Source organism: Diceros bicornis, chromosome 17 (genome assembly GCF_020826845.1).
Source record: "Diceros bicornis minor isolate mBicDic1 chromosome 17, mDicBic1.mat.cur, whole genome shotgun sequence".
Lineage (NCBI taxonomy): Eukaryota > Metazoa > Chordata > Mammalia > Perissodactyla > Rhinocerotidae > Diceros > Diceros bicornis.
The window spans coordinates 12,525,545-12,543,000 of record NC_080756.1 but is presented as its reverse complement, the minus strand read 5'-3'; the positions used below and the strand labels follow the sequence as shown (position 1 = coordinate 12,543,000).

General features: G+C 57.6%; 1 protein-coding gene across 2 annotated transcripts; it reads right to left on the bottom strand.

The window, feature by feature from the left end:
- Position 1: 1 nt before the first annotated feature.
- Positions 2–17,362, bottom strand: ANKRD52 (ankyrin repeat domain 52). Of its 2 annotated transcripts, XM_058557934.1 has the most exons (29): positions 16,896–17,362; positions 16,499–16,582; positions 15,968–16,046; positions 15,693–15,763; positions 14,438–14,638; positions 13,820–13,907; positions 13,533–13,675; positions 13,031–13,243; positions 12,688–12,766; positions 12,259–12,373; positions 12,011–12,093; positions 11,785–11,902; positions 11,507–11,575; positions 11,189–11,329; positions 11,028–11,108; positions 9,716–9,827; positions 9,445–9,516; positions 8,957–9,158; positions 8,618–8,705; positions 8,422–8,539; positions 7,620–7,839; positions 7,323–7,410; positions 7,133–7,216; positions 6,883–7,028; positions 6,576–6,658; positions 6,269–6,351; positions 5,991–6,082; positions 5,407–5,561; positions 2–168 (listed from the first exon to the last, which is right to left on the bottom strand). In XM_058557934.1, exons 1-29 carry the CDS (start codon positions 16,920–16,922, stop codon positions 112–114), a joined length of 3,192 nt encoding a protein of 1,063 aa, XP_058413917.1. In that variant the 5' UTR covers positions 16,923–17,362; the 3' UTR covers positions 2–111. The 2 variants fall into 2 exon arrangements, with proteins under 2 accessions (XP_058413917.1, XP_058413916.1); XM_058557933.1 differs by lacking the exon at positions 2–168 and having other exon boundaries at positions 786–5,561.
- Positions 17,363–17,456: the final 94 nt, after the last annotated feature.

Below are 17,456 nucleotides of genomic sequence, written 5' to 3'. Positions count from 1 at the left end.
GGGCCAGTAGGAGCAATAGGATTTTAATAAACAGAACCCATCCCAAAGCCATGACTACGACAGTTGTACTTGCACCAAACAGCATAGAAAACCAGGATGTGGCAGGAGGGCTCAAAGCGGGTCAGGGGAGGACATGAGTAGGGGCCTGGAGGGTGCGGGTGCATCCATCTGCAGGGAGAGCATTGTGCTTTAGCCCAGGAGAGGGGAGGGGTGGGGCAAATGCACCGAGGTCCCCACTTTTTCCTGCTGCCCTCAGCACCCTGGGGATACAGGCATCTGGGCAGATCTGCCCTTTATTGCTGCCCACCAGCATCAAACACCCCCGACCCCAACGCTAGCACCACTGGTGGATCCGGGGCAGGGAGAAGGGCAGGAACGGGAAAATTGCTTAGAGAAAGATTCAACTAGAATCCAGTGAATTGTGCTCAGTTCTCTTTACTTCCTACAACCGAGTACATGGATCACAGGGTGGAGGGTGCACCAGGACATGAACGTGCCCCTCAGTGCCCCACACACACCCCTGCACACAGGATGGTGGTGTCTGCAGCATCACAGGTCATGCAGGGCATGGGGAAGGGGAGGTTCACACACACAGAGACGCCCACAGTGGGTACCAGACAGAGAACACCCCTGAATATACACAGCTGTACACAGGGAACCCCCAGGTCCCCAACCCAACCCTCTCCCCTGTCTTGCCGTCCCCCAGGCAGGAGGAACTGTATTGCTTTGAGAGAGCCACCCTGGGGGCCGCTCTGCCAGGCACCCTCCCCTCCCACCCACCCCCATTTTGGCACATCTGCAAGACACGGCAGCGAGAGTAGGCTCCCTCCCTCCCAGGCTTCTGTGGCTCGGAGTTGAGGAAGGGCATAGGAGACTGCATCCTCCATCTTTCCCCTAGCCCTTCCCAAACCCCTCCCAAACCCACTCCAGCCAGAACCCACCCCACCCCCCAAACACACACATACAAAGCTGAGCTATCCAGGAATACAGGGGACAAGGAGATTGTCCGGGAGGGGAGCAGAGGCAGTGGGGGAAGAAAGGACTGGAAGCAGAGACCCCACCCTGGCGTGGGGTCAGACTGGCACAACAGCTACTTTAGTGCAATTGCAGAGGGTGCCCAGAGTGAGGGGGAGATGGGAGGGGAAGGCTCTCCCGACTTCCCGGGGGGCAAAGCCAGGCTCCCCAGGGAAAGGGCCTAGCGGGAATGAGCGAGGGCCAAGGGCGGATCCTCTCGTCACCCGCCGCCCTCTGCGCTCCCAAATGCAGTGACAGTGTCCCCCTCACACCTAAGTGGGCAACAGCAGCCTCGGAGTCAGTACCTTCAAGTAATTCACAGAGCAGACCCTCCCCACCCCAGCTTCCTCCCATCTCTGGGATTTGGTCGCTTCTCTAGGGGTTGGGTCGGGAGGAGGGAGTCCCCAGGTCAGACCCTTCCCTCTCTACCTCCCTCTTCCCAGACCACTGAGCTTGGTCCTCAAAGATTCCTCACCTCCACCCTTGCCCAACCTGGGTCAAGGCCGCGGAGGGCTGGAGCCACCACGATCAGAGGGGAAGGGGCCCTCCTTCTTAAAAGGTAGGGTTCAAACTAGGCAGGACGGGGCCCCATACCGGTTGCCCCAGGAGGAGGGTTTCTGGGCTAGGGTCTGTAAGGCTATTTTCCTTTGCGGTGGGAAGGGGAGGTGGGGGATGAACACTGGGTGTGGGAGAGGGTGAGAAATGGCGGAGAGGGGAGGAGGAAGGGGCCTCCTGCTGGAGCACAGTCACTGGAGTCATTCAGATGAAGAAACACTAGTGCACAAGACACAGTGTGCCTGTCCAGCCCCTCCAGCCTGGCCCCAACCCCACCTCTCAGGGTCCTTCCAAGACCCCAGAGAAGGTTTTGGGGGTACAGCTGTAGAACCGTTCACTCTGGCCCCACGCCACGCCCCCACCCCCGGCCTCTTCTCCCCCTCTAGCTCCAGGGAGTCAGAAGGTGCTCGGGTGGGCAGACAGCGGTGGAAACAGTATTGAGTTTTCCTTTGGTTACATATTGAAGGCAAAGGTGAGCTGGACTTACAGTCAAAACGGATAGGGATGAGGAAGGAGGAGGGGCCACGGCCGGGGCTGGAGAGGGAGGCAGGCCCCCTCAGCCCCTCCACCCCAAGGAACACATGTCTAAGTGGGGTGGCGTCCCTCAGTCTCGTCTCTCCCACCCCCCACAGCACCAAACAACAGGAGAAACCCCCTCCCCCAGGGGCTGCTCCCCACCCCAACCCGGGCTGTACATTCAGTGGTTTCAGCAGTCCTATGGCTCAGGGGGCCACATGGGGGAGGTGGCCCATCAGTCTCAGTTGGACAGTGGCAGTGACCCGGGTCTGTTGGTCCAGCCTGGGACCCACAGTTTGTGCCATTTGTTTTTCTGAAGGATAGTTCACAACCCTACCAAAGCCACCGCCCAATCAGAAACATCTCCCCAAAAATCAGAAACTAAAAACTGGCTCTTTTCATCTCGCCCTCCGACTCACACGTCTGTCTCCCTGCTCCAATGTAGCCCTCGCTCTGTCTCCTTTGCTGGGACCTGGGGCTGCTCCCAGGGTCCTCACTTAAAATAGGCCTTTTCTCAAAAGTGCTTATTACTTGAAGCAAGTGCTTTAGAGCTGCGGTGGGGAGAGGGGGAGGAGAGGAAGGAGGGCAAAGGGAAGGAGATGTTCCCTCCCCACCCTACCCCCTTAAGATTGGGGGGCATTCTGCCTGTTTTACTTCTCCACACCCGTTTAAGTCAAAGAGGTTTAAAAAAAAATCTTAACATTAAAATAAATATGCAGAGGCCATGAGAATGGTCAAAATGCTTCAAAAAACACTAGGGGCTGGGGAGCCCGGGGTGGGGTGTGGGATTTCCTTTGGCATAAGGAGAGGAGGCTGCTCGTCCTCCAGGCCTCCTCACAGCCACGTGAGGAGGGACAGAGAACGCCCCATAACCTGCCCCAGCACTGCTGACGGTGTGCTGAGCGGCGGGCAGCAGGGAATGGGCAGCCACCAGAAATCTCATCTAGCAGAACAACGGGGCTCCTGACAAATAGATTCTTCCTGTCATCGCCGAACATTGATAAAGGAGAACACGACTGAAACCCGAGTCCTCTCTGGAGGACGCATCTCCCTGCTCCCCTTGCCCCCTACCACCTAATTCCCAGCACCAAAATGAGAGGGAGGGGGTGGAATGGGAAGATTTTAGGAGAGAGACTTGAAGTTAGGGAGCAAGCTTTGCAGAACCAGCAGGGTTGGGGGAGGGGGGCTGCAGCCCTTAAGAGGTCACATTGATTGTCGTATAGGGGAGGACGATGTGAAGGGGGGTGGGCAAGAGGGGCGTCGCAAGGCCCTTTGGCTTTGAAAACAAAAATAAAAACTAAAAGCTGCACAATCCTTCTCACCAATAATGGTCATTTAGAAGCTTTGAAATGGTTTAGGAACTGAGGGGTGAGGGAAGCAAGACAGAGAGAGAGGGCATAAAAAGGGACCGTGACAAACAGAATAAGGACTTGGACAAACACCCCAGGCTTCAGGGAACCAGCGTGAGGTATGGTTAAGGGCATCTGATAGGGAGGGAGGGGTCCCTGGGATGCCCCCTCTCCCCTCAGCCCGCCCTCGGCAAGGGTGGCAGGACTTTCAGGGGACACAACTGAAAAGTGGGTAAGAGTGTGAATAAAGCAAGCAGGGGTGGGGGAAGGAGACTGAGGGACCCCTGGGGGGAGACCCCGTACTGTGTAAACGAAGCCTGTCCAGTTCTCAGGGGACAATACTGATGGCAGCCAAACTGGGCAAGGATGCACTGTGGGCGGAGGGGGCATGACCTCTATTCAAGTTCTGTGTCTTGGCCCCTGGCTGAGGTATTGAGTGTGAGGAAGGGAACACTGGGCTGCGGGAGCAGGTCCAACTGTCCAGGAGGCTTAGCTGGGAGATGGATGGACAGGGCGTTTGACGGGACCAGGGCCAAATTCAATGCTACATTTAGAGAGAAAACTGCCCCCTCCTCACTCTGGCCCAGTTTGGCTTTTGGGGTGCGACTTTGAGGAATCTTCTCAGTGCAGCCCCAAGCTCAATCCCCTCCCACCCCCCTGCTAGGAAGGCAGGGACTGAGCCTCAGGATCTGTTCATTGCTCCCTAGATCAGAGCTTCCTCCTCACATCCCGAGTAGCCATGGTCCCCAGTCTTCCCTGCCCCTCCCACCATCTTTGGCTTCAGATCAGGAGTGACTGGGGGCAGTGGGTACTCTTGGACATAACAGAAGGTGCAGCAGACAGGGGGCACAGAGGAACTATGGGGCTGGGGAGCGCAGGAGGAAGAACACAGTCCCTCCCTCTACATACATGCAAACACATGCCTGAAACACATAGGACACACGAGGGCTGTGGTTTTGAAATGGACAGGAAATTAATTTGTTTCTTCCCCTAAACGATAAAACGCTTACTTAAAAATTCATGACAAGCCTCAAAGTTAAGGGAGAGGAGAGCCAGGGAAGGAATGGCCACAGGCTCTGCTTTCCAAAAGAAGTTAAAAGAAAGAAGCAAGGCTAAAGTGCGTGGTTAGGGGGCCAGGCCAGGAGGGAGGGAGGCAGGGAGGGGCAGGCTGTGGGGGCAGAACCAGCCCTTGATTTGCATATGAGGAGCCGGGGAGTGCAGGACCAGGACGGGGCCCAGGTACAGTAGTTGCTGCTTCAAGTGTTCTGCATTTGAACTTTAGGGGTGATAGGGTACAGAAGGGGGCGGGGAGAGCTCCAGGCCCCAGTGCTAAATACCCTCCCCCCTCGTCCGCTAGCTGCCCCTGAAGGGGGAGGGGGACACCCCCAGAGTGCTCACACAGTACCAGAAATTAAGGCTTCTCACTGCTGCGGGGATGGAGGGGCCAGCAGAGCAGGGAGGCAGTGATGGGTATGAGAGAAGAGGAGGGGACTGCCTGGCAGCAGGGGTGGGAGCAGGAGGACACAGAGAGGAGTCAGAGGGGAGAGTCGGGGGAGCTGGCAGCAGAAAGAGGGAACTGAGAGACGGGGTCAAAGAGAGGGGCAGCCAGGCATTTAGCAATCATTTTGGGACACTTGGCAGAAGGGGTTGCCCTGGGGGTACCAAGGGCCTGGGGCGCTCCCTGTAGGTCCCAGACCCCTGCCAGGCCAGGATGGTGTGGCCAAGGGGTGAGCAGCTGCTCCCCAGTGCTTTTTTCCCCCCTCCGCCCCCCACCCAGTCGTGTTCTCCTTTAAAGTGCCCTAAATGTATAGACTTTTTCTAAATAAATAGAATAAGATATCAAGCCACCGGCAGGGGGAGGGACACTGGAGGGGGGCTACTCGGAGTAGCAGCCATCTAACCCAATGGCGCCGTGCCGCTCCTGGCTGTAGGGGCAGGAGGCCCCGTGGGGCAGTGCACCGCAGCCACCCACCGTCTTGGCTGCCGCGATGCCGCAGTTCTTGAGCAGGCTGAAGCTGAAAGGACTGACAGCGTCCTTGGGTGGGAAAGGCTTCATGGTGGAAAGGATCAAGGCCAGGCAGTCTGCCACATCTTTGTTGGGGGCACAGGCCAGTGCTGGGGTGTGACCTGCAGGGCAAAGGGGGAGACCTGAGGCACAGGGTCCTGTATCCCTGGGTCCCCATCCACCCTCCCTGGGCCCTGAGCTCTCTGATCTGTGGAGGGGAGCCCAGGCAGGCAAGCACCCCACATGGTCCGAATTCAAGGGCTACAAGGGCCCAGGGAGGCTGATAGGCAGACTGTCAAAGTGTGGGGTAAAGGGCAGAGCAGGGAGACAGGTGGCTGGGATGTGTGGGAGGTCTTCCTGACGACCCTGCTGGCTCTACCTAGTTCCCTCAGACTCCCCTCAGAGACCCTAGCATATTGGTGTTGGGTCCCTGCTCTGAAGCATTCCCTTGGGAAGAAAATCTAGTTTATAGCAAAGTTAAGAAGTCACCTCCTGGAGAATGTCCCTGACCCCAAACCTGGGAGAGGTATGGGACTCCACACGCCACCCACCTTCTTCATCCACAGCCAGGACTGTGGCCCCACGACTCAGCAGGGCCTGCACCACAGAAGCTAGACCATTCCGGGCAGCAATGTGGAGTGGCCTTGGCACAACAGAAAAGGAAGGAGCAAAGAGTCAGTGGGATGCCCAGCTGCCCTTACCCCTCTCCCGCCAGAGTGGCCAGGGTGCTGAATGGCTACTGTGCGCTCCAGAAAGCCCCAGGATGCGGACAGCTCTTTCTTCACCCCCCTGCCTCCCCGGCCAGGAGCCCCCTTCCCCGGGCACTCACATCTGTAGCGCACTGTTGGTGGCATTGATAAGGCCAAGGTCTTGGGTTTCTGCCAGGATCATGAGGGCACATTTCTCATGGCCCTGAGGAAGGGGAACAGAAGTGGAGACTTGTGAGGTGGAAGCGTGACAGGCCGCAGTGTAGGAGTTGGGGAGGGTGGCAGGGGGACAGAGAGCTATCCCACCAGCCAGATAGGCTGGACCGCCAACCCTGACTTCCTCTCCAGTCCTCTCTCCCATCAAGCAGACCCGCCCCTTAGTCAAGCCCCGCCCCTTATGCAGCCTCACCCCAGCACCTTGGCCAGTACCTTGCTACAAGCCAAGTGGAGGGCAGTGTTCTTGTTCTCATCCAGCACAGTAAGGTCTGCCTTCCCTCGATACAGCAGAAATTCTACAAGAGAACGGGGACGGAGAGGGACTGACGCCTTCCTCCAGAGCAGCAGCCAGCCCAGCTCTCACCCTATCTGCATGTACTTTGCATCCCATCCCGTCCGCACAGCACAGGGCGAAACATCCAAAGACATGCCCCCTGCTTCCTGACCCCACAGGCAGGGCTGACCCATCTTGCAAAACCCCGGGGGGGGCTCCTCCCTTCCCCACGCCGCCCCTACACACCCACAGCAGCGGTCTGCCCGTTCTCAGCCGCCGTCATGAGCGCAGTGCGGCCAGTGTGGTCAGTGGCGTTCACCTCGGCTTGATGCTGCAGCAGCATCCGGAGCCCAGAGACGTTGTCCGCAAAGGCAGCGGCGTGAAGAGGGGTCCTGTGGGGTGGGGGTCAGGGCAGAGTGAACCGGGAAGGCTCTGTCGCCTGAGCAGAAAGAAGCCAGAGGCAACTGAGGCTGCTCCCCAGCCTTCCGCCACTCACCGTCCTTTGGCATCTCGGCTGTTCACAATCTTGGCACCCAGAGCTCCCAGCAGCATCTCTGTGGTGCTGTCCTGGTTATTAATTCTGGGGGAAGAGGAAGCGTCAGCAGGAGGGGCAGGAGAAATGGACTGCCTGTCCTGAGCCCAGGTCACAGACCTCGAGAGGGGCGGAGGGGTGGGAAGGGACTTACACTGCACAGTGCAAAGGGGTGAAGGGGTTTCCTTCCAGGTATGAAAATGGGCTGTGTTCAAGTAACAACTCCAGACAATCTTCATGTCCTGGGTGAGGAAGAAAGCGCAGTGATGGAAAGAAATGACAACAAGGTGTCCTACATCTGTCTGGTCCCATCTTGACACTCCATCCCACTTCCATATCCAGATCAACCCAGGTCCTTCTCTCAATCCACTCGTCCTTGGTCTCTGTTCTTGTCTGCCCTCCACCACATCCCACACACATTCCTGTGCCTGCAAAGTCCCCAGACCCATACCAGTGTAGGAGGCCCAGTGCATGGGCGAGTATCCGCTGTAATCCACCCCTGCGTCCAGGGGGTCTGTGGAAAGGGCAGCCTGCAGCAGGGTCCGCAGTACTGCAGCGTGGCCACAGGCTGAGGCCAGGTGAATGGGCGTCCGGCCCTTGAAGTCTCGGCACAGCACAAATGCATCGTGGTCCAGCAGGGCAGCCAGGCAGTCCTCACAGCCAGTCACCGCCTGTGGGTGACAGGAGGGTGTGAGTGGGGTGAGAAGCCTCTCCCTTTCCAGTGGCCAGTCACCGGGGCTGGCCAGGGAGTAAGAACCACTCCCAGGGCTCCAGTCCTCGTCTTTACAACAACAATTCTAAGTGTTAAGAGTCAGCATTGCCTCCCTTCACTCTCTCCCTGGCAACGGACAATCAGGATGGCGAGAGGGAATCCTGGTGCTCTGGAGGGGAGACAAATGCAGAGTAAGAGGGAGACTAAGGGATCAAAGAATCCCATGGAATGAGGAGGAGGCAGCTTTAGGACAAGTGATAGTGGAGAAGGAGCAGGGTAGTGGCATCATTATCCAAAGAGACAGGTCCAGCAAGGTATCCGGGTGAGCACGTGGCTGTACGTGATTACAAAGCAAGGGAGTCAGGGAGATGGGCTGAGGATGTCAGGTACTCATCCTGGAGCAGAGATGGTAAGGCCCAATGAGACCTTGGGCCCAGAATCCTGACCCACCTGGTAGACAACTGATGTCCTCCTCCTGGTGGGTCCTGTGCCCCCACGTCCAGGCCCATCTGTGAGCAACCCCACCCAGGAGCTCACTCACCCCACGGTGGAGGGCGGTGCGGCCCCGGAGGTCAGCAGCATCAGCTGTGGATCCTTTCTCTAGCAGCAGATGAACACAGTCCACGTGGCCATTCATGATGGCCAGCATCAGTGGGGTTCTACAGAGGGGGCAGGAGAAAGGGTGAGGGCCCAGCAGGGGTGGGGACACCTGCACCCCAACCCTAGCTCACACTCACTGTCCATAGGCATCCATGACATCTGTGATGTCCGCTCGTTCCCCACTGTCGATCAGCAAGTGCAGGGAATCAGTGTGGCCAGAGGCAGCTAGGAGGAAAGGAGGCTTGGATCAGGGCACAGTCAGGGGAAGGGGGAGGCCAGGTCAAGTGTAAAGGACTGGAGGGTGGAACTTCCGGGAGACCTGGGGCCACGAGAAGTCTAGGGGAAAGGAGGCTACAAAACAGGACTTGAAGTTTCCATCCTCCTCGCCCTACTCCACTCCCAATCCCAACTGCACTCTGGAGGGATTTGGGGACCAGTCTCCGAAGCTCAGAGTGGCCAGGGGCAGGCGCACTGACCAGCAGCGTGGAGGGGCGTCCACTTTCGCCTGCGCTCCTTGATGAGGGCAGAGGCGCCGTGGGCCGTGAGCACCTCCACACACTCGGTGGAGCCTCGCTCAGTGGCCAGGAAGAGCGCGGTCCGGCCCTTGTGGTCCCTTACATCCAGATTCACCAGCGTCTCAGCCAGCGTCTTCAGGGCTTCACAGTGACCGTTGTAGGCCTGGAGGGGTGCAGGCAACCAATGGATACAGCTCGGGACTCTGCCCCCACTCTGCTCTTGGGGCCCATGGGGAGACTCCAGGAGCAGTCCTCTCACGAGCTCCTCCGACCCCTCAGGCTCTTCACCTGCACTGTGCCCATCCCCCTCCCCCTCCAGACCACTGCCTGCTTGTCACATCCCCACAAGAAAGCAGAAGCAAGGACAGAGTCACACGTGCTGGCCCCTGTGTGTGGGCCCGGGGCCCAGGGGGGACAAGGAAGGCAAGAGGAAAAGACCTGGGACTCACAGCTAAGTGCAAAGGGCTGACTGGAATGGTGCTCTCCACATCCTCCAGGCAGTTAAAGGACATTTCTAAGAGCTGCAATGGACAGGACAGTAGGTGCTAAGGTTCTGGAACTCCTAAGGTATTACCCCCTGCCCCCACCCCTAGTAACCCTTGAGCCCCTGGATCTAGAGACCACGTTTGATGCAACCACCCCTTGGTTTCAGAATCCATAAACACGAAGGTAGACTGCGGCCTGCCCTGCTGCCCCTGCTCTGGCCAGGTCCCAGCGTACCAGTTCGAGGTTCTGTCTGTTGCCATAGGCGGCTGCATAGTGCACGGCTGTGTAGCCCTGCCTGTCCCGCAGGGAGGGGTCTGCACCGTTATCCAGTAAGAACTCCAGACAGCTGGGGGACAGGGCAGACTGTGAGGCAGGGACAGGCCCAGCCCGGGAAGGCACAGTTGTGGGAGGGGCAGAGCAAGGGGCCAGGGAGCCCCTCCAGGCCGTCACCCATCCTCTGATCTAGCTGGGCTAACTCCTGCCCATTCGATCCCACTCCAGACCCACCACCTCCTCCAGGTCTGCCCTGATCCACTCTGGCTGCAATGCCCTCCTTTACCTTTGAACCCTCTCCCCGAGAACCGAGAGCACAATGACCAGTCATCAACCTTCTGCTGAGAGAAGATTGCTCCCCCACCTCCAGCCATGCTGACCCCCTGCCTCAAATGCCTTCTCCTCCCAGCCCATCTGAAGAAGTCCTCCTCGTCTCCAAATCAGTGCCAGCACCCTCTCCTCTGTGAGGCCTACCCCAATCTTCCCAGGTAGGCGCCGCCCCCTCTGTGCTCCCTTGGCGCCCTTCTCACAGCTTAGTGGTAGCTGTATTAGTAGTAATAGCAACACACTATTTAGTACCTACTGTGTGTCAAGCACTGTTCTAAGCACTTCATGTGTATTAAGTCATTTAATCCTCATAATGATCCTATGAGGTAGATACTATTCTTATCCCTACTATGGTTGAGGAAATTGAGGCATGGAGAGGTTACTTGCCAAAGGTCACACAGCTGAGCCTCTTGGACTAAGTATCCTTTTTTTTTTTTTTAATAAACCTTTTATTCTAGAACAGTCTTAGATTTAGAGAAAAACTGTGAAGACAGTACAGAGTTCCCATCTACCCTGTACCCAGCTTCCCCCACTGTTAACATCTTACGTTAGGACATATAGGTGCCCTTTCATTTATCTTCCTCAACAGATTATTAGCTTTCAAAGGGCAGAAATTTGGGGTAATTCATCTTTTATCCTTAGTACCTAGCACAGTACTTGGTACCTAAAAAGTAAATAATTAATGCTTGTGGAATAAACAAGTGATTTTGCATGTTCAGTGTTTCTGATCCTCTCAGGAAGACCATCCGCTCCCTAAAGGAAGGAACAAGGTCTCGAACTTTGTCTTTACCCACAGCACCTGGCCCAGGACAAGCCCCGAGTGCTCCAACTGTGACTGACGGCACAGCAGCAGAGGTGTGGTGTGGGATCAGAGTTGGGGGCAAATAGCAGAACCAGAGCTGACACTGCAGGGAGAGTGCCTCCCGGGGTCTTCTCAGATACTCACAAGAAGGCCTCCTTCCTGCGAGACTCCTTCAGTGGCTCGTCCTCTTCAGCATCGTGGCTGGAAGATGAGTGAGTTTCCGCTCTGCGGGAGGGAAACTGAAATCAAAACAAGGGGCGGCTCAGGGAGGTGAGTGGAGCTGAAAAGCCAGAGTGGAGTCTTACCTCCTATAGGTATCGGAGGCGGCGGCGTAGTGGAGGGGAGAGCAGCCTTTGCAGTCGGCCTCGTTGACGCTTGCCCCGGCAGTCACCAGCGTGACTGCACACTGGTAGCTGCCGTTGGCGGCTGCATAGTGCAGTGGGGTCCTGGGGGGAAGTGGAGGAGGGGGGTAAAGAAGCAGGAACAGGGCCAAATGCAACCAGATGTGCAGCCAAACACTGCCTTGTAATATTCTCCTCACTTAGCCTCCAGCTCCCCACCTCTCCCTCCATCATGTCTCTCTAATCAAACGTTCTCCATATACACTCCTCACAATAACACACCTTCCAAATTTGTCTCTCCTCCTCAAGTCAGCTCCACTGCTCAACAGCAAATTAAGACATTCAACATTCCTAAAAGGAAGGAGGAGGAAGGTTAAGCGAGAGCCTCAAGAAGGATAGGTTTCTCCCCAGGGAGGGACTAAGGAAGGATGGAACCAGACAGCCCTTCCTGCTGTGACTGCTCTCACCGTGCGAGGGGAGAGATCTGGGCAGGAAGGGAGGGGCCCAGACCCTTACCCAGCCTTCTTGTCAAGGCCTGGCAGACAGGGAAGAGAACTCACCCTCCAGAAGCAGCAGCATGAAGACAGGTACGGCCAAGGTTGTCAGGCGTATTGATGTCAAACCCAGCTGAAAGCACGTGCTCGTTGCTGAGTGAAGACACGATGCTGTACAGCTGACCTGTAGGGCCAGAACAGCCACAGATCCCATCGGAGGGCACTGAGCAGGGCAGGACAGGCCTCTGCCCTCCTACACCCCTGCCCAAGCCTCCAACCAGTCAGCACATACCTGAGGAAAGCAGCTTACGACAACAGTCAGAGAATCCAAAGAGAACAGCTAAGTGCAGGGGGAACATGTCGTGGATGCCGCGCCTGGGGAGAAGTTGAGGGACTCAGTCCTTGGGTCAAGGAGGGAAGTTACAGACCTCTTTTCTGTGGCGCATCATCAGCCTAGGAGATAATGAGCTTCCCTCTGGCAAGCTTCTTCACGCCTCCATCTGAGGCAGCCTACAAGTGGGGTCAGGGGCCCTGACTCACCGGGCGGTATCCGCGCCATTGGTCATGAGGGTGCTGATGAGCAGCTCGTGTCCGTAGCGAGCAGCCACGTGCAGCGGCGTGTTCCCGAATTTGTCGGCACAATCAATCTCGCTGCCTGAGAGGGGGATGCACACACAACTCAGGCCGCCCGTAGGCTTCAGACCACTCACATTGGTAAGCTGCCATTTGAGTGTTTATTACGTGCCAGGGGCCTGGCTGAGCCTTCTACACGTGTTATCGTGTTTGTAAGCCTTAGGGGACAGGGCAGGCAGAGCAGGGCCATTTCCACAGGTGCCTTGCTCAGAGCTCCGGGTGCCTATGCTGACTGGAAGATGGGGAGGGAGGTGGAATAAGCAAGGAAAGGGGTTTCTAGGGATGAGTACTCTGGGGAAGGAGGAGAGGAGAGCACAAAGTCTCTCGAGTCCATACCGTTCTGGATGAGGATCTGGGAGCGGGTGAAACGGCCATGGATGGCAGCCATGTGTAGAGGACTTTTCCCTTCTTTGCTCTGTGGAAACATGGTATTTTTTTTTTTTCAGTGCAAATCATGGAGAATGCCCCGATCCCCCTTCCAAAGGACACATCTCTAAGAATGGAGTGGTCATACGGGCATCTACTCAGCCCACACTCTTCTGGGTCCCTGGTAAGGTCTGAGTAACCCAGGAAGCAAGTGGACAATTCCCAAGACAGCTATCCAGAGCGGGAAATACAGTCAGGGCCCCCAGAGCCAGGTTCCTCTTCCCACTGGTCTCAGCCTCATCCCTTTGGGCACCTGGTAGTTGACATCAGCCCCGTTATTGACCAGCAGCTCCAAGCAGAGAGCGCCATTGGTGGAGACTGCAGCCACATGCAGTGGCGTGAAGCCCTTGTCATTCGGCTGGTTGACATTGGCTCCTGCATTCACCAGCTCAATTGCCACAGCATCCTGGCCCAGGTAGCAGGCGATGTGCAAAGCTGTGTTTCCAAACGCATTGGGCTCATCGATCTGGATTTCCAGGGGTGAGGGGAAGGGAATAAGGGAGGTATCAATTTAAACAAAGTGGAAGCCGGCACAGATAGCCTCGAGAATCCCAGGAATCCAATGACCGCCTCAGGTTCCTAACCCAAAGACTGAGGGCACTGTTACTTAAGGTAAGCATTATTCAGGCCCTCATCACATCCTCCCGACCTCCCAAAACCACACCAACAATCCCAGCACCTTCCTATCTTCACAACAGACTCTGGCCTCCGGCTCCCCGCCCTTAGTCCCCAGCCCCCACGCTCAGCACCCTGACCTCAGCCCCCATCCGGAGCAGGTACTTCACCACTTCAATCTGGCCACTGGCAGCAGCTGTGTGGAGCAGCCCATAGCCCTTCCGGTCCTTGCAGCCAAGGTCTGCTCCCCGTGCCACCAGCAGTTTCAGGACCTCCAAATGCCCTGGGAAGAGAGAAGATGCTCTCAAGGAGGTGGAGGGTGAACTCTAAGGCCCTGAGCGCCTCTCTCCAAAGGCTGCAACCCCCTCTCCCTGCCCTAGGAATCCTAAATGCCAAATTCCTACTCTTCCCGCGAATCCCTTCGTACCTAGAAAAGCTGCCCAGTGCAGAGGCTGCCTCTCCTTTTTGTCACAGACATTCAGGCTGGCCCCCTTATTGAGCAGCAGGTTCACCGTCTGTATCAGGACATGAAAGACACCGGTTCAGAGCCAGCTTCATGCCCTCAATGTACTTAAGAGCAGAGACCTCAGCTCCTGGAAAAGCTGAGGCAGCCTAATGTCTTTGTTCTTGAGCAGAACAATCTGGAGAACTAGAGAGAACAGAGGAAGCAGGCACTAAGAAGGGGATCCCAGATAGATTTGGAAGTTTGAGGGAAACCCAAGGGAGACTTTTCAGGTGATTCGGTGGTTCTTAAACTCTTTTGAAAAGTCTTCAAAAATGTATTGAAAGACATGGACTCTCGCTTCAGAAAAAGACATGTACACAAACTTTTTCCATGTAACTTCAGAGGGTTTATCGCCCTCTCAAAGGCCAAGTCAAGAATTTCAATCTAACCCGATCATTCATTCGGTGCTTGAGCCTGAGTGTTGATACAATCATCTGGGCTGCCTCTCCCCAGGCCTGATGGCCCAGGAGCAGGGAAGGTGAGTAGGACAGGAAGGAGAGAGGAGGCATGAGGCTGGGCGTGGACTGGAGCGGTCCTCACCTCTAGATGACCACTATGCACTGCGTGGTGCAGGGCGCTGCGCCCACTCCTGTCAGCCACATTGAGGCTGCTCAGCAGGGGTGCCAGAGCCTCAGCACACTTGGTGGCCCGGTTGGCGGCAGCCACATGCAACGGTGTCTGCCACAGCTTGTCCCGGGCATTCACATCTGCTGAATGTGCCAGCAGCAATCCCAGCACCTTCTGTGAAGAGACAGAAGATAAGAGAGAGGATGGGGGGGGGCAGGCAGGAGGTGAGGCAACAGGAAACGGTGGGAAGAGTAGGCCAGCATGGCACATGTGGCCCCATCTCCCCACCCCCCCACCACAGAGTCTCCTCTCATTTTTCCAACATGCCTAGCCTCTCAATACCTACTCCCCATCTTCTGGATCTAAGATCTGGATCTTCTTAAAATTGTCCCTTCCTTGCTAGGAAAACATGGATCCCTCCTCTTCCTCAAGCCACCTGATATCACTCCCCAACCCAGACCCTGAAAATCTTCACCCACACATACAGCCACTACCCAGCAAATCCACATGTAGAGGATCCCAATCCCTCACTACTAGGAAAAACAAACACTCCTGCTACATTAATGCCTCAAATCCCCTCTTTCAGCCCTTCCATAGGCACCGAAATCATTTCCATTACCTCGGTAGGCAAACAGATACCGGTTCTTCTCCAAAACCCAGGCTAAAATGCTCCTCCTGGTCACCACCCTCCCCAGTCCCACTGGCCTCAGTCCCTCCCCCTGGTGGCTGGAGCCACAGAAGTGACTGTGGAACCAAGAGGAAGGTCTCCTTTCCCCGCTCTTCAGAGTTGATAGACCCAACTGATGAGGCATGCTTGATTCCCGTGCTGTCAACTGTCACACTGCTTGAGGGCCAGGGATGCAACAGATCACTACTCCATCCCTCCATCACCCCATCATAAGGAAAGGAATCTCAGTGCCCAGAGGGGGATCAGACTCCAAGGTAGCCCCCCAGGGAGGGATGAGTCACTCAGGCCAGGCAGCAGGGCCCCCTGCAGTCTGCCAGCCCAGTGTTAAGCTCTCCCCTGACGTCACATCAGCTGGCAACCCTCAGCCCCCCTTACTAGCCAGTTCTAGGGGTAGGAGGGAGGGGACAAGGTCTGGTCTCCTACCGACCTGGGGGTAGACCAGCTTGTAGGGCAGAGGACTGAGGCTCTCCAACCCTTAAATCTCCACCTTTAACCAACTCATCCTCTTTAGAAGGCTGAAAGGATGTAGGAGGCCAGTACCTCATTTCGGGAGGCAGCAGCACGATGAAGAGGGGTCAGCCACAGTGTGTCCTTAGCATTGACATTAGCACCTGTGGGGATATAATTTCCTCTTTTGGTGGGAGGTGGAAAGCAGGTGGGGAAGGAAGCCAGTAATCAGGCCAGGGAATCTGGGTGGAGATGGAGGCTCACCTGGACCAAGCACCAGAGAACAATCCTGGGGTATGAAAAAAAAAAAAGGCTCCTCCCTCAGGTCCCCTCCCTAGGTGCCACACCTTTCAGCTCCCCACTTTCACCTGACATCAGTAGCAACTGGAGGATGGGGACATCGCCTACGTAGGCAGCAGCATGCAGTGGGGTTCGCCTCTCTTGGTCCTGGGAAGGCAGAAAGGAGGAGCGGCTGTGGGGGTGAAGTATCAAGAACCCCAGCCCAAGCCTTAGAGCTCCAGGCCTTTCCCCACGACCTCTTCCCACAGGTTCTGCAGCCTCCTAAATCCCAATCCTAGGTCAAAGCAAGCACCTAAGGAGGGTGGAGTCAGGGAGTCAGGCCCCTGGGCCCGCGAACCAGTCTCCTTCTTCCAGGAGCGGTGGGGGCGCTGCAGACACTGATGGTTCAGAAGACAACACCGTTTCTGGGCATCCTCAGCCTTACTGGTCTGTGCTCCAAGCCTCCATCCCCAAATGCAGAGCAGGCGCCCATCCCAGGGTGGAAAGAGCTGCGGCCTCATCCGAGCCGAGGAGACACGGAGCCGCCCCACTGGTGGGGAGGGGTCCAGAACACCAGGGCCCAGATTACCGGCTCGTCATCCTCCCTGATCCTAACTCACCAGCACATTGATGTTCTCCTTCTGCGAGAGGAGGGAGCGCACTTCCTCCACATCTCGGCTAAAGATGGCCTGGACCAGGGGCGGCTGCAGGGAGAACCGGCGTTCAGGGAGCGGGCCGGAGCGGAACCGGGGGGTTGGCGGGGACACCAGGTTTGAGGGGGGCGTCGCTGGAGAGGCTCTGCTCTGGGGTCCTGGCTGCAGGGGGCTCCTGCGGTGTCTCCGCCGGTCGCCAGGCCCCCAAGGACGCCGGCTCGGTTGAGGGGAGCACGGCGTGGGGCGGGGCGGGAGCCGCGGGAGCCCCGGGCTCGGGCCCAGCCTAGGCCGCACATCCCCGGGCTCGCGTGGCGGCGGCGCCGGGCCTTGGAAGGAGGAAGCGGGCGGGGGCAAGAGGGCTGACCTGGTCCGTGATGCTGAGGATCCCCATGGCCCGGCCCGGGCTCTGTCCGCATCGAGCTCCCGGCGGCGGCGGCGGTGGCTCCACCGGGGACACGGGGCGGCCCAGGCGGCGGCTGCGGCGGCGGCTGCGGGGAGAGCGCGGCCCCGCCTACCGGGGGGCGGGCGAGCGGGAGCCCGCAGCGCTCCCTGGCGGCCGTCCTGGGCCCGGCCGCAGGGCGCTCGCCGCGCAGATGGCCCGGGGCTGCAGCGCCCTCCGCCCCGCCCTGGCGGCCCGAGCCGCCCCGGTGCCCGCACCGCGCGCGCTGGTTCCCTGGTGCCCAGGCTGGCCGCACTGGGCTCTCCGCTCCAGTCTGGCGGCCCGGGGGCTCCCCACAAGACCCTAGCGGCAACTCGGGCCTTGACCCTACGGTGCCTCCCAACCTGCGGACCAAACGGCTGGCCAGATGGCACCCAGCCCACAGTGCCTCGGCCGGAGCTGACTCCTCCCGTCAGCGATTACACACCCCAAATCCCTCCCAGACCGGGGGAAGCAGGGGCGTGGAGATCCGCGGAGTATATATGG

What these genes read in the sequence shown, in the direction of transcription:
- ANKRD52 (XM_058557933.1), bottom strand. Translation starts at nt 16,922, where the DNA reads ATGGGGATCCTCAGCATCACGGACCAG. An exon ending in AGGAGAACATCAATGTGCTG is followed by an intron (nt 16,047 to 16,498) that starts GTGAGTTAGGAT and finishes CTGCCTTCCCAG; the next exon opens with GACCAAGAGAGGCGAACCCC. An exon ending in GCACTGGGCAGCTTTTCTAG is followed by an intron (nt 13,676 to 13,819) that starts GTACGAAGGGAT and finishes CTCTCTTCCCAG; the next exon opens with GGCATTTGGAGGTCCTGAAA.